Source organism: Sus scrofa, chromosome 7, assembly GCF_054392235.1.
Source record: "Sus scrofa isolate SSC_HxYL_T2T_F1_AM1 chromosome 7, Sscrofa_HxYL_maternal_Yorkshire_Landrace_v2.0, whole genome shotgun sequence".
Lineage (NCBI taxonomy): Eukaryota > Metazoa > Chordata > Mammalia > Artiodactyla > Suidae > Sus > Sus scrofa.
In genome coordinates this window covers 76,732,232-76,750,807 of record NC_139389.1, presented here as the reverse complement: position 1 = coordinate 76,750,807, position 18,576 = coordinate 76,732,232, and the positions used below count along the sequence as shown (strand labels likewise).

At 38.2% G+C, this 18,576-nt stretch overlaps 1 protein-coding gene across 34 annotated transcripts in view; it reads right to left on the bottom strand.

Moving 5' to 3' along the window:
* HEATR5A (HEAT repeat containing 5A) overlaps nucleotides 1-18,576 on the bottom strand; it is a 115,762-nt gene that overhangs the window by 89,490 nt on the left and 7,696 nt on the right. For 22 of the 34 annotated variants that reach the window (XR_014810656.1, XR_014810657.1, XR_014810655.1 and 19 more), the window contains 5 exons: nucleotides 8,727-8,920; nucleotides 7,235-7,446; nucleotides 4,868-4,976; nucleotides 888-1,037; nucleotides 39-213 (listed from right to left, as the gene is read on the bottom strand). Coding sequence is in view for 16 of the 34 variants with exons in the window: in XM_084968960.1 (XP_084825086.1) it covers nucleotides 39-213; nucleotides 888-1,037; nucleotides 4,868-4,976; nucleotides 7,235-7,446; nucleotides 8,727-8,852 (772 nt within the window). In the remaining 18 variants the exon portion in view is untranslated. Of the gene's footprint in view, nucleotides 1-38; nucleotides 214-887; nucleotides 1,038-4,867; nucleotides 4,977-7,234; nucleotides 7,447-8,726; nucleotides 8,921-18,576 lie in introns of those variants that run through there. The other 12 variants (XM_084968974.1, XM_084968976.1, XM_084968978.1 and 9 more) reach the window with 6 other exon arrangements.

The window sequence follows — 18,576 nt, the reverse complement described above, 5'->3', positions numbered from 1 at the left end:
ATTAAGGAGACATTCTGAAAATAATTACATGAATTTACCTGTTCCTGGATATTTAGAAATTATAGCTTTAGCCAACACTGTGCCTAGTAGCCTTGAAACTGAAATCCGCACATCATAATTAGAACCTTCAAAGGACTTAAAACATAGTGTGGCCACACTGTCCAGGTCTGTACTCCACATAAAGATGGCCTCATTCTGAAGTTCAAGGAGACACTATTCAATCAGAAAAAAAAAAAAAGAAATTGATGACAAAATATAAATGTCAGGTTCAGATTTACATAAGCTGCAGAACCTATTAAGATTTAACAAAAGCAATACACAAATCCAAAGTATCTAAATAATGATTCCGGAAACAGAAAGTGAACACTTACTAAAAAGTCATAGAAACTACACCATATAAGGCAATGTGTCAACAAAGGGTGGAAGGAAGACCCATTTCTAACTCAGTGGGCTATGAAAAATGTCTTTAGAACCAATCTGTTGGCTCTGAGCAATTCTGAGAATAATTCCAACATAAACAACTTTATGGTACTATCTAACCAACTATGCTAAGAAGGCATAATAAAAACAAAAACAAATCACTTTCAAACACAATCCTTACATGTGAATTTTAGTTTACCCAATTATAGAAAGGAAGAAGAGTACAGTGAAAGGAATACTTAGAGTTAGTCTGGTAAGTGAAATCCCCACTTCTACCAACATGCTGCTAATCAACTTAAGAACCTTGGGAAATTTATGTAACTTTCAAGGCCTCAGTGTCCTCACATGTTAAAATGAGACAGGCTGCAGCTCTAAGATCATGGAGCTGTTTCTAGTGTTTTCAGTGGGATAAACTGATTTTGTCTTTATATTAATTTTTAGCTACTCTGCTTTTTGGACCATTTTACCTTTGCAGCAGCACAACGAACAGCCATCGATCTATCTGTTAAGCAGGATCTAGCAGCTTTATAAATATCCCTGTGGCAAGGCACAGCTGCAGCTCCCAGTCCACTCAATATACTTTGCAGACTCAGCATAATCTCATATCGACCTTGCGACTATCAAAGAGGAAAAAATTTCAAGAATAAGAAAAAAATTTACTATGAAAAACAGTATTAAGCATTGAAATGCATCTCATATATTAGAAAAATACTTAGATTTTTATATACAGTAACCTATCCTGACATCAAGAAACATTAACTGTTACTTGAAAAGATGTTAAACATCACTAATCAGAGAAATGCAAATCAAAACTATAATGAGGTATCACCTCACACTGATCAGAATGGTCATCATCAAAAAGTCTACAAACAACAAATGCTGGAAAGGGTGTAGAGAAAAGGGAGCCCTCCTGAATTGTTGGTGGGAATGTAAACTGGCATAGCCATTATGGAAACCAGTATAGAGATTCCTTAAAAAACTAAAAATAGAACTACCATATGATCGAGCAATCACACTTCTGGGCATATATCTGGAGAAAACTGTAATTCAAAAAGATACATGCACCCCAATGTTCACTGCAGCACTATTTACAACAGCCAAGACATGTTCACTGACAGAGGACTGGATAAGGAAGATGTACATATATACAATGGAATACCACTCAGCAATAAAAAAAAAGAACAAAATAATGCCATTTGCAGCAACACGGATGGACCTAAAAATTACCATACTAAGTGAAGTAAGTCAAAGACAACTATCAATGAGATCACTTATATGAGAAATCTATTAAAAAATTATGCAAATGAACTTATTTACAAAACAGACTCACAGATTTTGAAAACAAACTAGTGTTTACCAAAGGGAAAATGTGAGGGGGGGTAGAAATAAATTAGGAATTAGGGATTAACATACACACACTACTGCATATAAAATAGATAATCAACAGGACCTACTGTACAGCACAGGGAACTCTACTCAATATTCTGTAATAACCTATATGAGAAAAGAATCTGAATAAGAATGGATATATGTATATGTATAACTGAATCACTCTGCTGCACCCCTGAAAATAATACAACATTGTAAAGCAACTATACTCCAATTAAAAAAAAAAAACAAAAAACTTAATAGTTATTGTATGAAGTGTTTACTATTTTTAAAGTGTTGGAGTTCCCATCGTGACTCAGTGGTTAACGACTCCAACTAGGAACCATGAGGTTGCAGGTTCAATCCCTGGCCTTGCTCAGTGGGTTAAGGATCTGGCGTTGCCATGAGCTGTGGTGTAGGCCGCAGATGTGGCTTGGATCCTGCGTTGTTGTGGCTCTGGCACAGGCCGGTGGCTACAGCTCTGATTTGACCCCTAGTCTGGGAACCTCCATATGCCGTGAGGGTGGCCCTAAAAAACTAAAATAAAATAAAGTGTTATTTGTATATATTACAATACAACACAATACAAACTTCATAGGGTTGATGTGAAGACTAAAGGAAATTATGGAAAGTGCCTTGCACAAAGCTTGCCTGTGCTAACTATTCAATAAATGGTTGCTATAAATGAGATAACATGGTATGAGTTTGTGGCCTGCCACCTACTAGCTGTATGTCCTTGAGCAAATGTTTCTTTATCTGTTAAATGGCTGTTGTAAGGATCAAATGCAATTACTACATGTGAAATGCTTAGAACAGTGCCTGACATACAGTAAATGCTCAATACAGTTAATAGCTATGAATAATAAATACTTATCATTTTTTGGCCCAAGTAGTTTAACTCAGAGGTTAAAAGTCTGGGTTTAGATTTTAAAAGACCTAGGTTTGAATCTTGGCTCTGACACTTGGTAGCTATGCGACTTTAGAGGAAAAAAAGGAGTTCCCATTGTGGCTTAGCGGTAACAAACCCTACCAGTATCCATGAGTACAAAGGTTTGATACCTGGCCTTGCTCAGTGGGTTAAGGATCCGTCATTGCTATGAGCTGTGGGGTAGGTTGCAGATGTGGCTCAGATGCCCTGTTGCTGCAGCTGTGGCATAGGCTGGCAGCTACAGCTCAAAAATTGGACCCCTAGCCTGGGAACTTACATATGCCTCGGGTGTGGCCCTAAAAAGACCAAAAAAAAAAGCTGTTCTTACTTATTTCATCTATAAATAAGAATAAGATGAACCCCAAAGAGCCAGTGTGAGAAGTAAATGAGCCCCTGGGGGAAAACTATTCACCACAGTGCCTAGAAGGCACATAGTAAACCCTCAAGAAATAGTAGCTGCTTATGTTTCATTAAATGCTCCAAATGCTTTCTATGTCCCAGAAGATAAGGCCACCACAATAAGTTAAAGTTAAGAGAGAGATCAACAGCAAGTATCATTTCATCATAATGTTGTTATTTTATTCAAAGAAGCACAACAGTGACTAATACAGGTGAATATAACAAAACAAGTTCTACTGGGAAAATTCTTAACTGTTACACCAGTTTCAAATGCTGTCTATCACTGTGGGTATGAGTCACAGGTGGGAACCTCTGTGACATCTCCAAAATGTTGTGACACGGAATCAACTAGATCATAAAGGTAAAAAGTAGGGAAGCAATAAAATACTTAGCAATCACTTCAAATTTTCTGAAAGCTATAGTGTAATCCTCCATAAACCATAAGACCTAAAAAGTATAGCTCAACCAATGGAGCTAAGAGAAAAAATAGTTTAAAGTGGTCACACCTCAGAGTTCCTGCTGTGGCTCAGTGGTAACAAACCCAACTACTATCCATGAGGATGTGGGTTTGATCCCTGGCCTCGCTCAGTGGGTTAGGGATCCGGAGTTGCCATGAGCTGTGGTGTAGGTCACAGACACGGCTCGGATCCTGCATCACTGTGGCTGCAGTGTAGGCCAACAGCTGTAGCTCCTATTCAAACCCTAGCCTGGGAACTTTCATGTGCCTCAGGTATAGCCCTAAAAAGCAAAAAATAAAAAATAAAAATAAAGTGCTCATATATCAGTAAAAAATTCTTTTAGACACATCCTTTTAAATAAAACCAGATTTATGGATGTTAACAATCTCTCCTGAATCACCTCCCTTAATCTTTCAGGAAACTACTGTTGCTGAGAAGTGATCTGCTGAGTTGACTCACACCAGTTTTATATTATGACTTCACTTCTCCCTAAAGTTCTTCAATCAGCTATATTCTTCTTGAAATTTAGATGTTTTACATTTGAATTGTCCATGTTTTGCCTTGGTATAGTCAAAAACAAAATGTGTATGTGATTAGCTAGCATTTTCATAAATTACTTCGGAGCTGATTTCTAAGTGATGTTTTTAAATATTTAAAGGTGCCGAGTTATCCTTAAATATGAGGGATTATAGATATAAAATTTTTGATATACAAACAAAGGCTTGGTAAAACTATAGTTGGCAAGAGATTACAGCATCTTGGAAGTCCAATGAAGAGAGAGCCACAAACAAAGGGTGTTCTATATGGTAAATGATGCCAACAAATCAATAAGCCCATGGCTGAGAATACAGTCCCCTGGCAGTTAAGTTTATCCCGACCCTATGCACGCTTATGTCCTCCATGTTCTTTCCCATTGATTTTATTCCTTACTCTGTACAACACTAATCTGTCCATCAAGTATACAGCAGTTACCAGCTGTGTACCTGGATCCTTGGTGACAACAACTGCTCTGGCACTGGTAAGAAGTATCAGAGGGAAAAAAGTGATGTGAGAAGAGGAAGCAGGGATGGGTCTACTAAAAAAAAAAAAATTGAAATTTTTGTCCATTTCAACTTATCTGAATACACAAAATTTTATGGCATTATTGCTTTTATAATAAAGATTCAATATATAAAGCATATATGTGCATTACCTAGAAATATTTCATTTATGATATATTTCCATATATACTACATATGCTTGTCATAGGTAAAGCTCTTTTATTGGCTTAGGAAACCATGAAACCTATTTTTACCTCTGCACTCTTCATAGCTTTAAGAATATTCCCCACTGTATCAGTAAAGGTGTTACCCAGTATTCTACCCAACTTCTTGTACAAGGAACCCAAACACACCACAGCAGCACTGAAACGACATTTAAATCAGAAATGAGTCATAAATGAAAAAAGAATTTAAAAAAATCTTAGCACATGTAATGAGGACTACTTAATTTTACTTTCAAAGCCTAAAATTTCCCAGAATCTACTCCATTGTTTAGTGAGTAGAATGACACTGAGGTGAGTATCAAACAATCACATTTTCATTACAAGAACTTCAAAAGAGATGTATCTCTGACTAATCTAAAACTCAGCCCAAAGATTCTACTCCCTCACATTTTTTACAAAAAAACTTTTAATAGATGTAAGCTTCATATATCAGACAATCAAAGACAGTCCTAAAGATAAAAGAAAAAGAACAAAATTCTCATCAAGTCTAAAAACTTTATGGGAAAATACATTCTACTACAAGCTAAAAACTAGATCAACAAAAGTTTCTATAAAATTACTGTGGGGAGTTCCTGTCGTGGCTCAGTGGTAACGAACTCGACTAGTATCCATGAGGACACGGGTTTGATCCCTGGCCTCGCTCAGTGGGTTAAGAATCTGGTGTTGCTGTGAACTGTGGTGTAGGTCACAAATGTGGCTCAGATCCCACATTGCTGTGGCTGTGGTGTCAGCAGCTGCAACTCCGTTTCGACCCCTGGCCTGGGAACTTCCATGTGCCACACCTGCGGCCCTAAAAAGACAAAATAAACATTAATTAATTAAAAAATTAAATTAAAAAAATTACCACTATGGAACCATACATGGCAAATTTCCTTCTCTAAAACAAGGTAAAAAAATGAACTAAGTCCTATCAAGAAAGAAACTAAGCTGTTCTTTTAGGATCTCAGAAGACTATTTTACTATATATTTACTATTACTTTTCACTACTAAAAACTAATAAATGAAATGAACATCCAAAACATGAAGAATTTAAAATATCTGTTTCTTAAACATTCAACTGCTAAAATTTTAACATTAAAAAAAAATTTTTTTTAAATAGATGCACCCACAACATATGGAAGCTCTCATGCCAGGGTGCTGAATCTTTGCCAAAACTGTGATCTATGCCACAGTGATGGCAACACTCAATCCTTTAATCCACTGCGCCTCCAGAGAAACTCAAGCAGCTGCAATCAGGTTTTTAACCCACTACGCCAGAGTGGGAATTCCTCAACTGCTAATTTTTTTTTCTTTTTACAGCCACACCTGCAGCATATGGAAGTTCCCTGGCTAGGGGTCAAATTGCAGCTGCAGTTACAAGGCCTACACCACAGCTACAGCAACACAGGATCTTAGCCACATCTGCAACCTACACTGTAGCTTGCAGCAACACTGGATCCTTAACCACTGAGCAAGGCCAGGGATCAAACCCATCCTCACAGACATTATGTCAGGTTCTTAACCTGCTGTACCACAACAGCAACTGCTCAAATGCTAAAAATTTTTTTTTTTTTTTTGTCTTTTTGCTGTTTCTTGGGCCGCCCCCTCGGCATATGGAGGTTTCCAGGCTAAGGGTCAAATTGGAGCTGTAGCCACCGGCCTACGCCAGAGCCACAGCAACTCGGGATCCAAGCTGCGTCTGCAACCTATACCACAGCTCACGGCAATGCCAGATCGTTAACCCACTGAGCAAGGGCAGGGACTGAACCCACAACCTCATGGTTCCTAGTCGGATTTGTTAACCACCTAGTAGGATTCGTTAACCACTGCACCACGACGGGAACTCCTCAACTGCTAAAATTTTAATCAGACTATTTTGATTCCCAAATCTAAGTTTCAAATGTCTAAAAATTTTTATAGTTGATTTACAATGTTCTGTCAATTTCTGCTGCACAGCAAAGTGTTCTGTCAATTTCTGCTGTACAGCAAAGTGACCCAATCATTCATATACATACATACACACACACACACACACACACACACACACACTCTTCTCAAAATAAAATATTTTTAAAAGGACCGTTTCTCAATCAATGGGAAAATGTTAGATCTTTTTGAAGGTTAGAATTAAAAAAAGACGAGTACAATAATTTGTATTCAGTTTCATAATTATTATTATTAAGTAGTTTGGGTTCTTTACAAAAATGATACAATAGGAGTTCCCTGGTGGTGTAGTAGGTTAAGGATCTGGCATTGTCACCACTGTAGCTCGGGTTACCACAATGGCATGGGTTTGATCCCTGGCCCCAGAACTTCTGTGTGCTGTGGCATAGCAAAAAAAAAAAAAAAAAAAAAAAAAAAGAAGATACAACAAAGAATAACTCTTTGGTTTTATGTTCAGTTTTAACATTAACTTACAGTTTAGTAGGAAGATAACTTGGAGAATCATCTTTGCTTCGAATAAGATCATTACATTTATCGATTGTCTCATAAACAGAGAATGTGTCTCCAATACTATAAAGAATTGCTAGATTCTTAGCAAGGAGTTTGCGAGTAGGAGGCCCTGGGGAGCTATTCAACAAAGATAGGAGCTGTTCAACAAGAGTCTTCTGTTTCTCCCTTACATCACTCTACAAAAGAAGGTAAAAAAGATAATTCAAAGTCGACATAATTCCATGTAATCCTTTAATATAATTTCTCTTTCAGATAATTAAAAATGAACAAAAAGGCTCTAGAATAGTGCAAAATTATTGTGACTAAATATTCCAAGTAAGTTAGTGCCATGGTCATGAGACTTCATGAACAGGTGGTTTGTTGTTCTGCTGCTATCTTGAAAAAATAAATTCTAGACCACAATATACCAAAGTCTTTGTGAGTGAAGACAAGGGCTCTATTTCTCTTACATCACTCTTCTTATATTTGAAAGGTACAGCAAATTTGTACTCTAACTGGAGCTTCTTAGTTCTTAAGCCTCTACCCCATATATATCTGCATCAATAAGCAGCAACCTACAACCTATTACCAGAGCTAATCTTGAAATGGTTACTTGTTTTACTCAGATCTTTTTCAAGTTTAGTCCAATTTTCTTGTTGCAAGCTTATGCATCTAAATGCCAAGTTACTCCATTTTACTTGTCTACTCACTAAAAAAGGAGTACAGAATATCATCACAGTGGTAACAGTATTCAGGTGCTTACTGAGGCCTAAACTTCCTCAACAAAATATGTGTTAATGTGATGTATGGATTTGTCAAATTCTAATTGTCTCCATGAGTAGTGTTTTTGCACTAGCTTTGCATTACATATGGTATTATTATGTAGAATATCCTTATTTTTTGGAGATTTATGCAAAAATATTTAGAAGTAAAGGAGTAACTCATATGGCTCAGTAAGTCAGTCAGTCAACCAAATATAGCAAAATGTTAACAACTGCTGAATATAGGCAAAAGGTATGAATGATTAGTTTTCTTTTGGGGGGTGCCTATTTCACAAACATAAAGAAGGAATGTATTTTCTCAAAGACTCTTTAATTCACATTCCTCTTGAAGAGCATAGGCTTTTTTAAAAGTGAAACTCCCATTACATTATTCAGCAGTAATCTGCACCAGGACATCATGCATATGGACACAAGGTGCAGAGGATGATGATAATGAAATTTAACACAATGTTGTCTGCAGTCAGTTTTTAATAGATTTTAAAGTAAGTAATAGCAAAAATACTGGCTAATTTCTTCCAGTCTTTTGTACAGAATAAAATTCCTATCATATTTCATTATAAAGTCTTAATAAGGTCTAGCCTTTGAAAGCTAGTTTAGGTTATACTGAACAGAGCTAGAAAAGCAAGCCAAAGGAACTAAACATTATCTGGCACTTAAAAAAACCATCAAAAACCATTTTTTACAATTTTACCTACCCTGCTGGTTGCTAGCAAGAGCTTCTCCAAATACCTCAACCAATCAAATATAAACTCCGCCTTCTGAACTTCACCCAGTTGATTGCATGCTTCTTCATTCAGCAATAAGCTATGAGCTAATTCCATTCCTTGAAGAAAATTCTAGTTGGTCACTATTCTCATTAAGCTTCAGTCAATACACCTAAGGAAAAAACCTGTAACAGAGGAAAACAACATTTTAAAAAGAGAGTGAAAAGGCAGGCAATCAAAATGATGAAAATCATCCACAGAAAAGCACAAAGCCTAAGTGGAGACATCTTTTGTAACAGCTCTATGGTGAAACTGGAGAAATTCCAAAGCAGACTCTAGTTAAAATCCACCTTTGTATTATGAGGCAGGCAAAATAGAGTAGCATGTTGACATTCATATTCAAAAACTTGCTAAACAGAAGAGACATTCCACTAAAATTCTGAAAAATTTAAGGTTAATCTCAAGCGTTAGGATTTTCAGTTTTCTCTGTAGCCTAAGCATCTTTTTACAAAAATGGATCATGGGTACACATTAACAAAAATGACCAAATATCCAGACCTCCTACTAAAATTCCACAGTAAAGTATGACATCTCCCTAGGCCTTTGCCTAGGTAAATAACCTGTCAATTATCTGGAGATGCAAATCAGGAATGGAGGAACTTATTCCCTTTAGCATCTGTTCCCTCAGCCTAATAAATACACTGCTAGTGGTAGCCTGAAGCTAGAAGGCTAGGAGTCCCATCCCAGTATATAGTCTCCTTATCTGTGAGCCTTGTTGTGAAAGAAAACATGTTTTTGAAAGCACTAGGATGGATGCTGTTCATGGACTGTAGCAATAAAGATCACATCTGCTTGGACCCAGATCCAATGTAGACTTCACTTCTGTTTTAGCAAATAAACCAAAAGAAAACAGAGGAGGTTTTGTTTTTTTAGATTCATGAGCATCCCCTGGGTACAACCTCGTACCTTTACAGAATATACACAACATGTAAGCATGTGTGTATAATACATGCACACATACAGCGTCACACACAAATTTATAAGATGTTAGGATTAACATATACACACTACTACATATAAAACAGATAACCAACAAGGATCTACTGTATAGCACAGGGGACTCAACTCAATATTTTGTAATATCCTATAAGGGAAAAGAATCTAAAAAAGTATATATATATGTGTGTGTATATGTATGTATATATATATGCTTCTATTTATAAAGAAGTATAAAACTGAATCACTAAGCTGTACACCTGAAATTAACGTGATATTATAGATCAACTATACTTCAATTTTTTTTAAAGTCTGATTTAGAAAAAACAAAGAAAATTATAAGATGGCATTTGTATTTCTATGAGGTGCACACTCAAGTATATAGCAGTAAAGCAGCATGATGTCTGCAACTCATTTTCAAATGGTTAAGCAAATCAAAAAAACAGTTAAGCAGTCATAAAATACAGCAAAATGTTAACAGCTGAATGTAGACAGTGGGAATGCAAGTGATCATTTTACTATTCTTCAATTTTTTTGTATTTTTTTCAAAGACTATAATAAAGTTGGAAAAATTACTTAAGAAAAAAACTGTTTAAAAATATAAGCAGTGGGTTAAGAATCCTAATGCAGCAGCTCAAATCACTGTAGAGTCGTAGGTTTGAACTCTGGCCTAGTGGGTTAAAGGATCCAGCATTGCTGCAGCTGTGGCTCAGATTCAATCCCTGTCCCAGGAACTTCTGTATGCCATGGGTATAGCCATGAAAAAATAAAATAAAAATAAAACATAAGTTAGTTTTAAAAAAAAATCACTACTACTATTTACAGGAGTGACAGATATCATCAAGAATGTTAAACAAGGAGTTCTCTTCCTGGCTCAGTGGAAACGAATCTGACTAGCATCCATGAGGATGCAGACTCAATCCCTGGCCTCACTCAGTGGGTTAAGGATCCGGCGTTGCAGTGAGCTATGGTGTAGGCTGCAGACGAGGCCTAGATCTGGCATTGCTGTGGCTGCGGCGTAGGCCGGGGCTACAGCTCTGATTCCACCCCTAGCCTGAGAACCTCCATATGCCGCAGGGGTGGCCCTAAAAAGACCCCCACCCTCCCAAAAAAAAAGGTTAAGCAAGGGAGTTCCCTAGAGGCCTAGCAATTAAGGTTCTGATGTTGTCACTGCCGTTGTGGAGGTTTGATCCCTGGCCTGGGAACTTCTACATGCCTCGGCAGGCCAAATAAATAAAAGATAAGGTATCACATACATGTAAGAGGGGTACACAAAATAAATTTGACACATTATAAATAAAACTCCAAGCTAAAAGAAACAGGTAATTGGAATTGCAGAGAAATAGACAGAATGCTAGAGGTAATTAAACTAAACCACATAAAACACATAACTCATAGTCCCCTAAATAAACCTCAATCTTTTGTAGAGAAGCCAGTAAATAAGTAAATACGTATTAGAAAATCAGATGGGAGACATGAGGAAGGCTTTTCTTCCTTTCATTTTCTTCCTTCCAGAGAGTTTACAGGTATAAAATTACCTACGGTACCAGACCATCATAATTATTATATAACTGAAAAAAGTCTCTTTAAAAGATAATAGTTGCAAACTGGTACCCTGTTGGCCAAATCTAGCCTGCAACGTACATATTGGGGGAAAAAAATACTCACCAACATTTAAACATAAGATTTTACTCAAAAATCTGGGTCCATATTCCCATATAGCAACAACGAATGACTAAATCTGAGAAGAGCAGGGGCTTTCCAACAGGCATAGTTGCCATTTGGACTGCCTTCTTCATTTACATTATTTGCCAAATTCTATGAGTCATCAACTTTTCAACCCCTGCTCTTTACCTTACTTTAGTTCTCAGCCTGGGCCAATATTCCAGATTGTGACAATGCTGCTGCCCCAAAGGCCCAAAAGACAGCTTCGATCCACCACTGTTTCCTCAAGCCTATGTGCTGCTCCTAGTCATATGGGTTGTCACTTCCCAATTAGTCCTGCCTCTCTGCCCAATACCACCCTGGACCTGGCGCTGACTGTCCTCAAAAGAGAAAATAAGGACATACTAGATTATTTTCAGAAACAACAATTTTAAGGAGTAAGAACAACATAAACAATGATGCACCAACAAATTCACTTTTACAGAGATAACATGATTTCTTTTCTTGTTTAAAAAGATCCTCCTTTCCTTTCTTAAATTATCAAAGTGAACTGACCAAAATATAAACAATTAAGGATATAGTTAATAAATGCTACATAAGTAATTTCCAGAAGAAACCTTCTAAGTACACAGAAGGTGAGAAGCAAGTTAATATCTACGATATGTGAGGTAAGAAAACAACCTCAATATCGAGAAAATTTCTTGTTACCAGGGCAAGTTGAAATCCTATCTTAAGCATCAAATTACCCTTTTTAGAGGTCTTTAGGATGCTGAAGAGACTTTTTTTCCTTAAGCAGCAGCAATATTGTGGTGTAAAATGATCTATCAAGAAGTCAAATAGCTAACACAATGCAATAATAAATAATTCAGTAAAAAGCTTGAGATCATAAGCAGGGCATACGGTTATCTTCAATGCCCTCAATACATTTCTCATATAAATTATTCCAAAAGAAGTAGACAATTCATATTGGTAATCCCACATCTAAACCCCCAAATCTAAAACTCATCTGTAATCTCCACATACATACTATCAATGACATAAGCAAATGCATTGTGCAAGTAACAGATGTTCCTGCGCTAACACAAAGTTTTACTTTAGGAAGATGAATACGAATGCGGTCAACCTACTATATGTTTAAGATTTATTACATTAAATTGCAATCCTATGGCTATATATGGAGAATGCTTATTTTTCTAATTTTTCTTTTATTTTCCATTTCCATTTTTGTTGAGATTACAAAGTGATTAGTTTACTGAAAGTGAACATATGGAGTTTCCATGGTGGCTTAGCAGTAACAAACCTGTCTAGTACCCATGAAGACGCAGGTTCAATCCCTGGTCTTGCTCAATGGGTTAAGGATCTGGCATTGATGTGAGCTGTGGTGCAGGCCAACGTCTACAGTTCTGATTTGACCCCTAGACTGGGAACTTCCATATCCACAGGTGCAGCCCTAATAAGACAAAAAAAAAAAAAAAAAAAGGAACATACATTTTTCAAGGCACAATTACGCTACTTGAAAAGATCTCATTAAAGCTCTGTACCAACTCCAACTGTAACACTAGCCATTATTTCTGACAGAAACAAATTATTTACTGACCACTTACCACAGTCCAGGCACTAATCTAAGTGTTTTACATTTTCTTGAATAATTCCCAAAACTAGCTATTTCTTTATTACTCCTATTTTAAGATGAGGAAACTGAGGACAGAGAAGCTGAACAGTTTTCCCAGGGTCACACAGAAACTGGTCATACACATAAGCAATCTGACTCTGGATATATGTGCTGGATAGATAACTATGCTTTCACCCTTTCATCCAATCAAGACTGTCAAATATCTGAAGGTAGGCATTTTATTTATTCATTGATTCATTCACTCATTTTTATTGAAATGTAGTTGACATACAATATTATGTTAGTTTCAAGTGTACCATATAATGATTTGATACCTACAAACATTATGAAATGATTACCATAACTATATAGGGTTTACAGATCTATTTTGCTAGAGATGGGAACATATGTTGAAGTTTATGCAGGGCAAAAAAGTATTCCTAATCTTTTTGGTCATTTGAGTTTCTTAAAATAACTCATATCATTTGAAAGAGAGAAAAGAGAAAACAATCACAAATAATCAAAGAGAACACCAAACACAAAATAGGAGGTTTGTCAAATTGGTTTGTTAGGTTTTTTCCCTTCCAGAGCATGAAAAGACCAATTTACAATATGAACAAGCCACTCAGCAGTAAATGGAATTAATTCCAGAATGTATCAAACACCTAAAGTTTTGGAATCTGTCTCAAACTTAAAGTACTTTTCTTTGACTGTCACTTCTCTAAAAGACATCACCAGCTTCAACTCAGCCTCCAGTCTTTAGTTTCAGTTTTGTTCAAAAAGCATAAAGTAGGAGTTCCCGTCGTGGCGCAGTGGTTAACGAATCCGACTAGGAACCATGAGGTTGCGGGTTCGGTCCCTGCCCTTGCTCAGTGGGTTAATGATCCGGCGTTGCCGTGAGCTGTGGTGTAGGTTGCAGACGCGGCTCGGATCCCGCGTTGCTGTGGCTCTGGCGTAGGCCGGTGGCTACAGCTCCGATTCAACCCCTGGCCTGGGAACCTCCATATGCCGCAGGATCGGCCCAAGAAATGGCAAAAAGACAAAAAAAAAAAAAAAAAAAAAAGCATAAAGTAGGAGTTCCCATCGTGGCTCAGTGGTTAACAAATCTGACTAGGAACCATGAGGTTGCGGGTTCGATCCCTGGCATTGCTCAGTGGGTTAAGGATCCAGCATTGCTGTGAGCTGTGGTGTAGGTCACAGACGTGGCTCAGATCTGGCGTTGCTGTGGCTGTGGCACAGGCCGGCAGCTACAACTCCGATTAGACCCCTAGCCTGGGAATCTTCATATGCCACAAGAGCGGCCATAGAAAAGACCAAAAAAAAAAAAAAAAAAGCATAAAGTAAAACAAACAAAAACCACTTAATAATCTCCCACACTTCAAGAATCTCCTGCACTTTTAAAAGCTACACCTTTCAAAAGCCAAAAGGCAGAAAAACCCCAAACTAGTAATCAATCAGCTTGTTCAGAAGGAAGGAAACTTTCCTCTGTCTTTCTAGGTTTTCTGGCTGGTCTAAGAATTATTATTGACATGGGACAGATTAACAGGAGAAAATTTTTAATTTCGTATGTATAGGAGGAACCCCACACACGAGAGGGTCAAAGACCCAGGTCCATGAAGTGTTCTGAAACAGAAAGGAAGATGAGGTACTATGCCATCCTGAGCTAAAAAATGGGAAGGACAGGGGCCTCGGACTTCCAAGGGCAGGAAGGGTCATTCACAGGATAAGAGTAGAAGTGTGGTCATTAGATGCTTGCTCTGACATGGAGATGAGGTTACTTAGATAAAATTTATTTCCAATAATAGCTCTTTTCTGGGAAAAATCCCCAATTTAAATTCTTCTAGGTAGTTCAGGGAGGGATGATTATTTTCTCCTGAACCCACATGATCTTGAATGTCTTTGGTTCAAAATAATCCTCATAGGAGTTCCCGGCGTGGCGCAGTGGTTAACGAATCTGACTAGGAACCATGAGGTTGCGGGTTCGGTCCCTGCCCTTGCTCAGTGGGTTAACGATCTGGCATGGCCGTGAGCTGTGGTGTAGGTTGCAGATGCAGCTCGGATCCCGCGTTGCTGTGGCTCTGGCGTAGGCTGGCAGCCACAGCTCCGATTAGACCCCTAGCCTGGGAACCTCCATATGCCGTAGAAGCGGCCCAATAGCAAAAAGACAAAAAAAAAAACAAAAAACAAAAAACAAAAAAACAAAAAAAAAAAACCAAAATAATCCTCATGTAAACGTGACACATTCTGGGCAGCTAGTTCTCAACCCCAACAACATTTAATCTAGAAAGGTGATGGATCATTCTATCTTGATCTAAGATTCCCTTGACCTGTGATTCAGGCTTTGCAAAATTATAGGTTACAAGTAGGGACCCACAAGTTACAGTGTATTAGGTCATAATAAAGATGTTGACTAAGGAAGTCTGCCCCTGGTAGACAGAAAATGAGGTCTTTTGTAACTGTACTTTAAATATCCCTAGGCACAGTCACACAGTCCTAAAGTTGGTTTGCTGGCAACCTATACTTCACTGGTTTTAGGGCAAATGGATATTGAAGAAAACATTCATAATTTTAGAGTTAACAGTTTCATCTTGATGATTTGTGAATATGAAATATCTTGCTTCCTCCTACAATAAACTACTCTAAAACTCACCTTAAAAAGAAAATCTGGGAGTTCCCCTTGTGGCTCAATGGTTAACAAATCTGACTAGGAACCATGAAGTTGCAGGTTCGATCCCTGGCCTTGCTCAGCGGGTTGAGGATCTGGCGTTGCCCTGAGCTGTGGTGTAGGTTGCAGACGCAGCATTGCTGTGGCTGTGGCATAGGCTGGTGGCTACAGCTCCAATTAGATCCCTAGCCTGGGAACCTCCATATGCCATTGGTGCAGCCCTAGAAAGGACAAAAAAAAAAAAAAAAAAAAGAAAATCTGGAGTTCCCATCGTGGCGCAGCAGAAACAAATCCAACTAGGAACCAAGAGGTCGCAAGTTCAACCCCTGGCCTCGCTCAGTGGGTTGAGGATCTGGCATTGCTGTGAGCTGTGGCATAGGTCGCAGATGCGGCTCGGATCTGGCACTACTGTGGCTGTGGTGTAGGCTGGCAGCTGCAGCTCCAACTGGACCCCTAGCCTGGGAACCTCCATATGCCAGGGGAACACCCCTAAAAAAAGCAAAAAAAAAAATCCTTCCTGGAGGTCCCTGGTGGCCTAGTGGTTAAGGATCTGCTGTGGTGACGGTTTGATCCCTGGCCTACGGACTTTGCATGCTACAGGCATGGTAAAAAAAAAAAAAAATTCCTTCAGGAAACCTTTTATGATTAATTTCCCTATTATACTGTCTTCTGTTGGTATAGCACTTTTTCCATTACTATATTCATTCTTCTTAAAATGTTTGGTTTCTCTAGCCATCATTTATATTATGAGATGCTCCTGGTATTTTTCCAACTCATGATTCAAAAATGTTAATAGGAGGAGTTCCCATCGTGGCTCAGTGGTTAATGAATCTGACTAGGAACCATAGGGTTGCGGATTCAATCCCTGGCCTTGCTCAGTGGGTTAAGGATCCAGTGTTGCCGTGAGCTGTGGTGTAGGTCGCAGACACAGCTCAGATCCCAAGTTGCTGTGGCTCTGGTGTAGGCCGGCGGCTACAGCTGCAATTAGACCCCTAGCCTGGGAACCTCCATATGCTGCAGGAGCGGCCGTAGGAAAAAAAAAAGGCAAAAAAAAAAAAAAGACCAAAAAAAAAAAAAAAAGTTAAAAAAAATGTTAATAATGTTTACTAGAGCAGTGGCATTATGGATAATGTTATTTTCTCTAGACTGCAAATGTTAAATGACTTAACTTTTGAAATGAAACCCTTAAGAACCAATAAGCTTTTGTTAGAGCCCAACTTTTACTATTCACAACACCATCTGTTAGCAGCATCTTGGTAACATCAAAAATGGGAAGGACACAGGTATTGCCTACTGTAGTTCAGAGCAATGACTTTCACTTTCCCAATTGATTCCCAAATGATAACAGTGCTATTATTCACTGAGCCAGGAACTTTTTAGGAACATTACTTAGAATTACCACAAGGAGAAAAGCAAAGAGGGTATTATTGGTCCCTATTTCATGAAAAGAAAAAACTTAAATGCTAGTAGAACAGTAGAGATGAGAATGAAACCAGGTCTCTTTGGCAACAAAGTTCATTCTCCTTCCTCAACACTAGGAAGCCTTTCCATGGGTGGTGGTGCGGAGTGGGTGGGTGAGGGAAACAGCATTTTTGACATAAAGATGTATGGGACAGAAAGTATGGAACAAACAGGGCATGGTGGCGGCCATGGTGGGGTAGGGGAGGAGCATTATACCTGGACTCTTTTTCTACTTATTCTACTTATTCCCCGAACACCTTTCAGTAATATGGCTTCATCTCCCAAGTTCTCCAAGGATAAGGGTCAAGCAATTAAAAAGGCAGCATTGAGACAACAGAAAAGGAACAACCCATATGAGGTAGTTAAACTGTTAAAATTAAAAGCTAAGCATGTCGAGGAGTTCCTGCTGTGGCAAAATGGGATCTGAGGCGTATTGGGAGCACCAGGATGTGGATTCCATCACCAGCCGGGCACAGTGGGTTAAGGATCTAGCACTACAGCTCAGGTCACAACTGTGGCTCAGGTCTGATCCCTGGCCCAGGAATTCCATGTGCCATGGGGCAGCCGAAGAAACAAAAACAAAAACAAAGCTACGTACGTTAAGATAACAGACCTATAAAATGTAGATTCATGGTTTGCAACTCTGGCTGCTTTCAAAAAAAATACCAAAGTTGAGCCTCAACTAACTGAATCAGAATCTCTGGAGGCTGGGGTACTGTGATTCAATGGATTTTTCATATGATCTTCACACCACCATTATAAAATACTATTAGCGCTATTAATTTATAAATAAATAAGAATACTGAGACTAGATAATATAAATGACTCTAATAGTTAATATAGAAGAGTAGTGCCCCCTACTCTTCTATAATTCACTGATTAAAATGGGTAAGAAAGATTTAACTTGATATTATTTTTAGATAAGCCCATAGCAAGTGAAACTGTGTTAGAAAACAGCAGGAAAATGACACTGCAATTTAAACCTCTATTATTTGGTATGAACTTATTTAGTCTAATTCGCTATCATAACCCCAAAAATAAATTAGTTATCATTAGCTAATACTTTAAAATATTAAGTGCATAATACTGATATAAGGGCAATAAGAATTTAATTTCACTGAATGGTTCAAAATTACATGTACGTTACATCTAAGTATTATAAATATATGGAGTTCCCGTTGTGGCTCAATGGTAACAAACCTGACCAGTATCCATGAGGATGGGGTTCGATGCCTTGCCCCTGCTCAGTGGGTTAAGGATCCCATGCTGCTGTGGACTGCTGGTGAAGAGAGATGGAGCTCAGATCTGGCGCTGCTGCGGCTGTGGGCAGCAGCTACAGCTCCAATTCAACCCTAGCCTAGGAACTTCCATATGTTGTGCGTACAGCCCTACAAAAAAAAAAAAGAAACTAAATATTATAAATATAAAAATTATATTGCCAA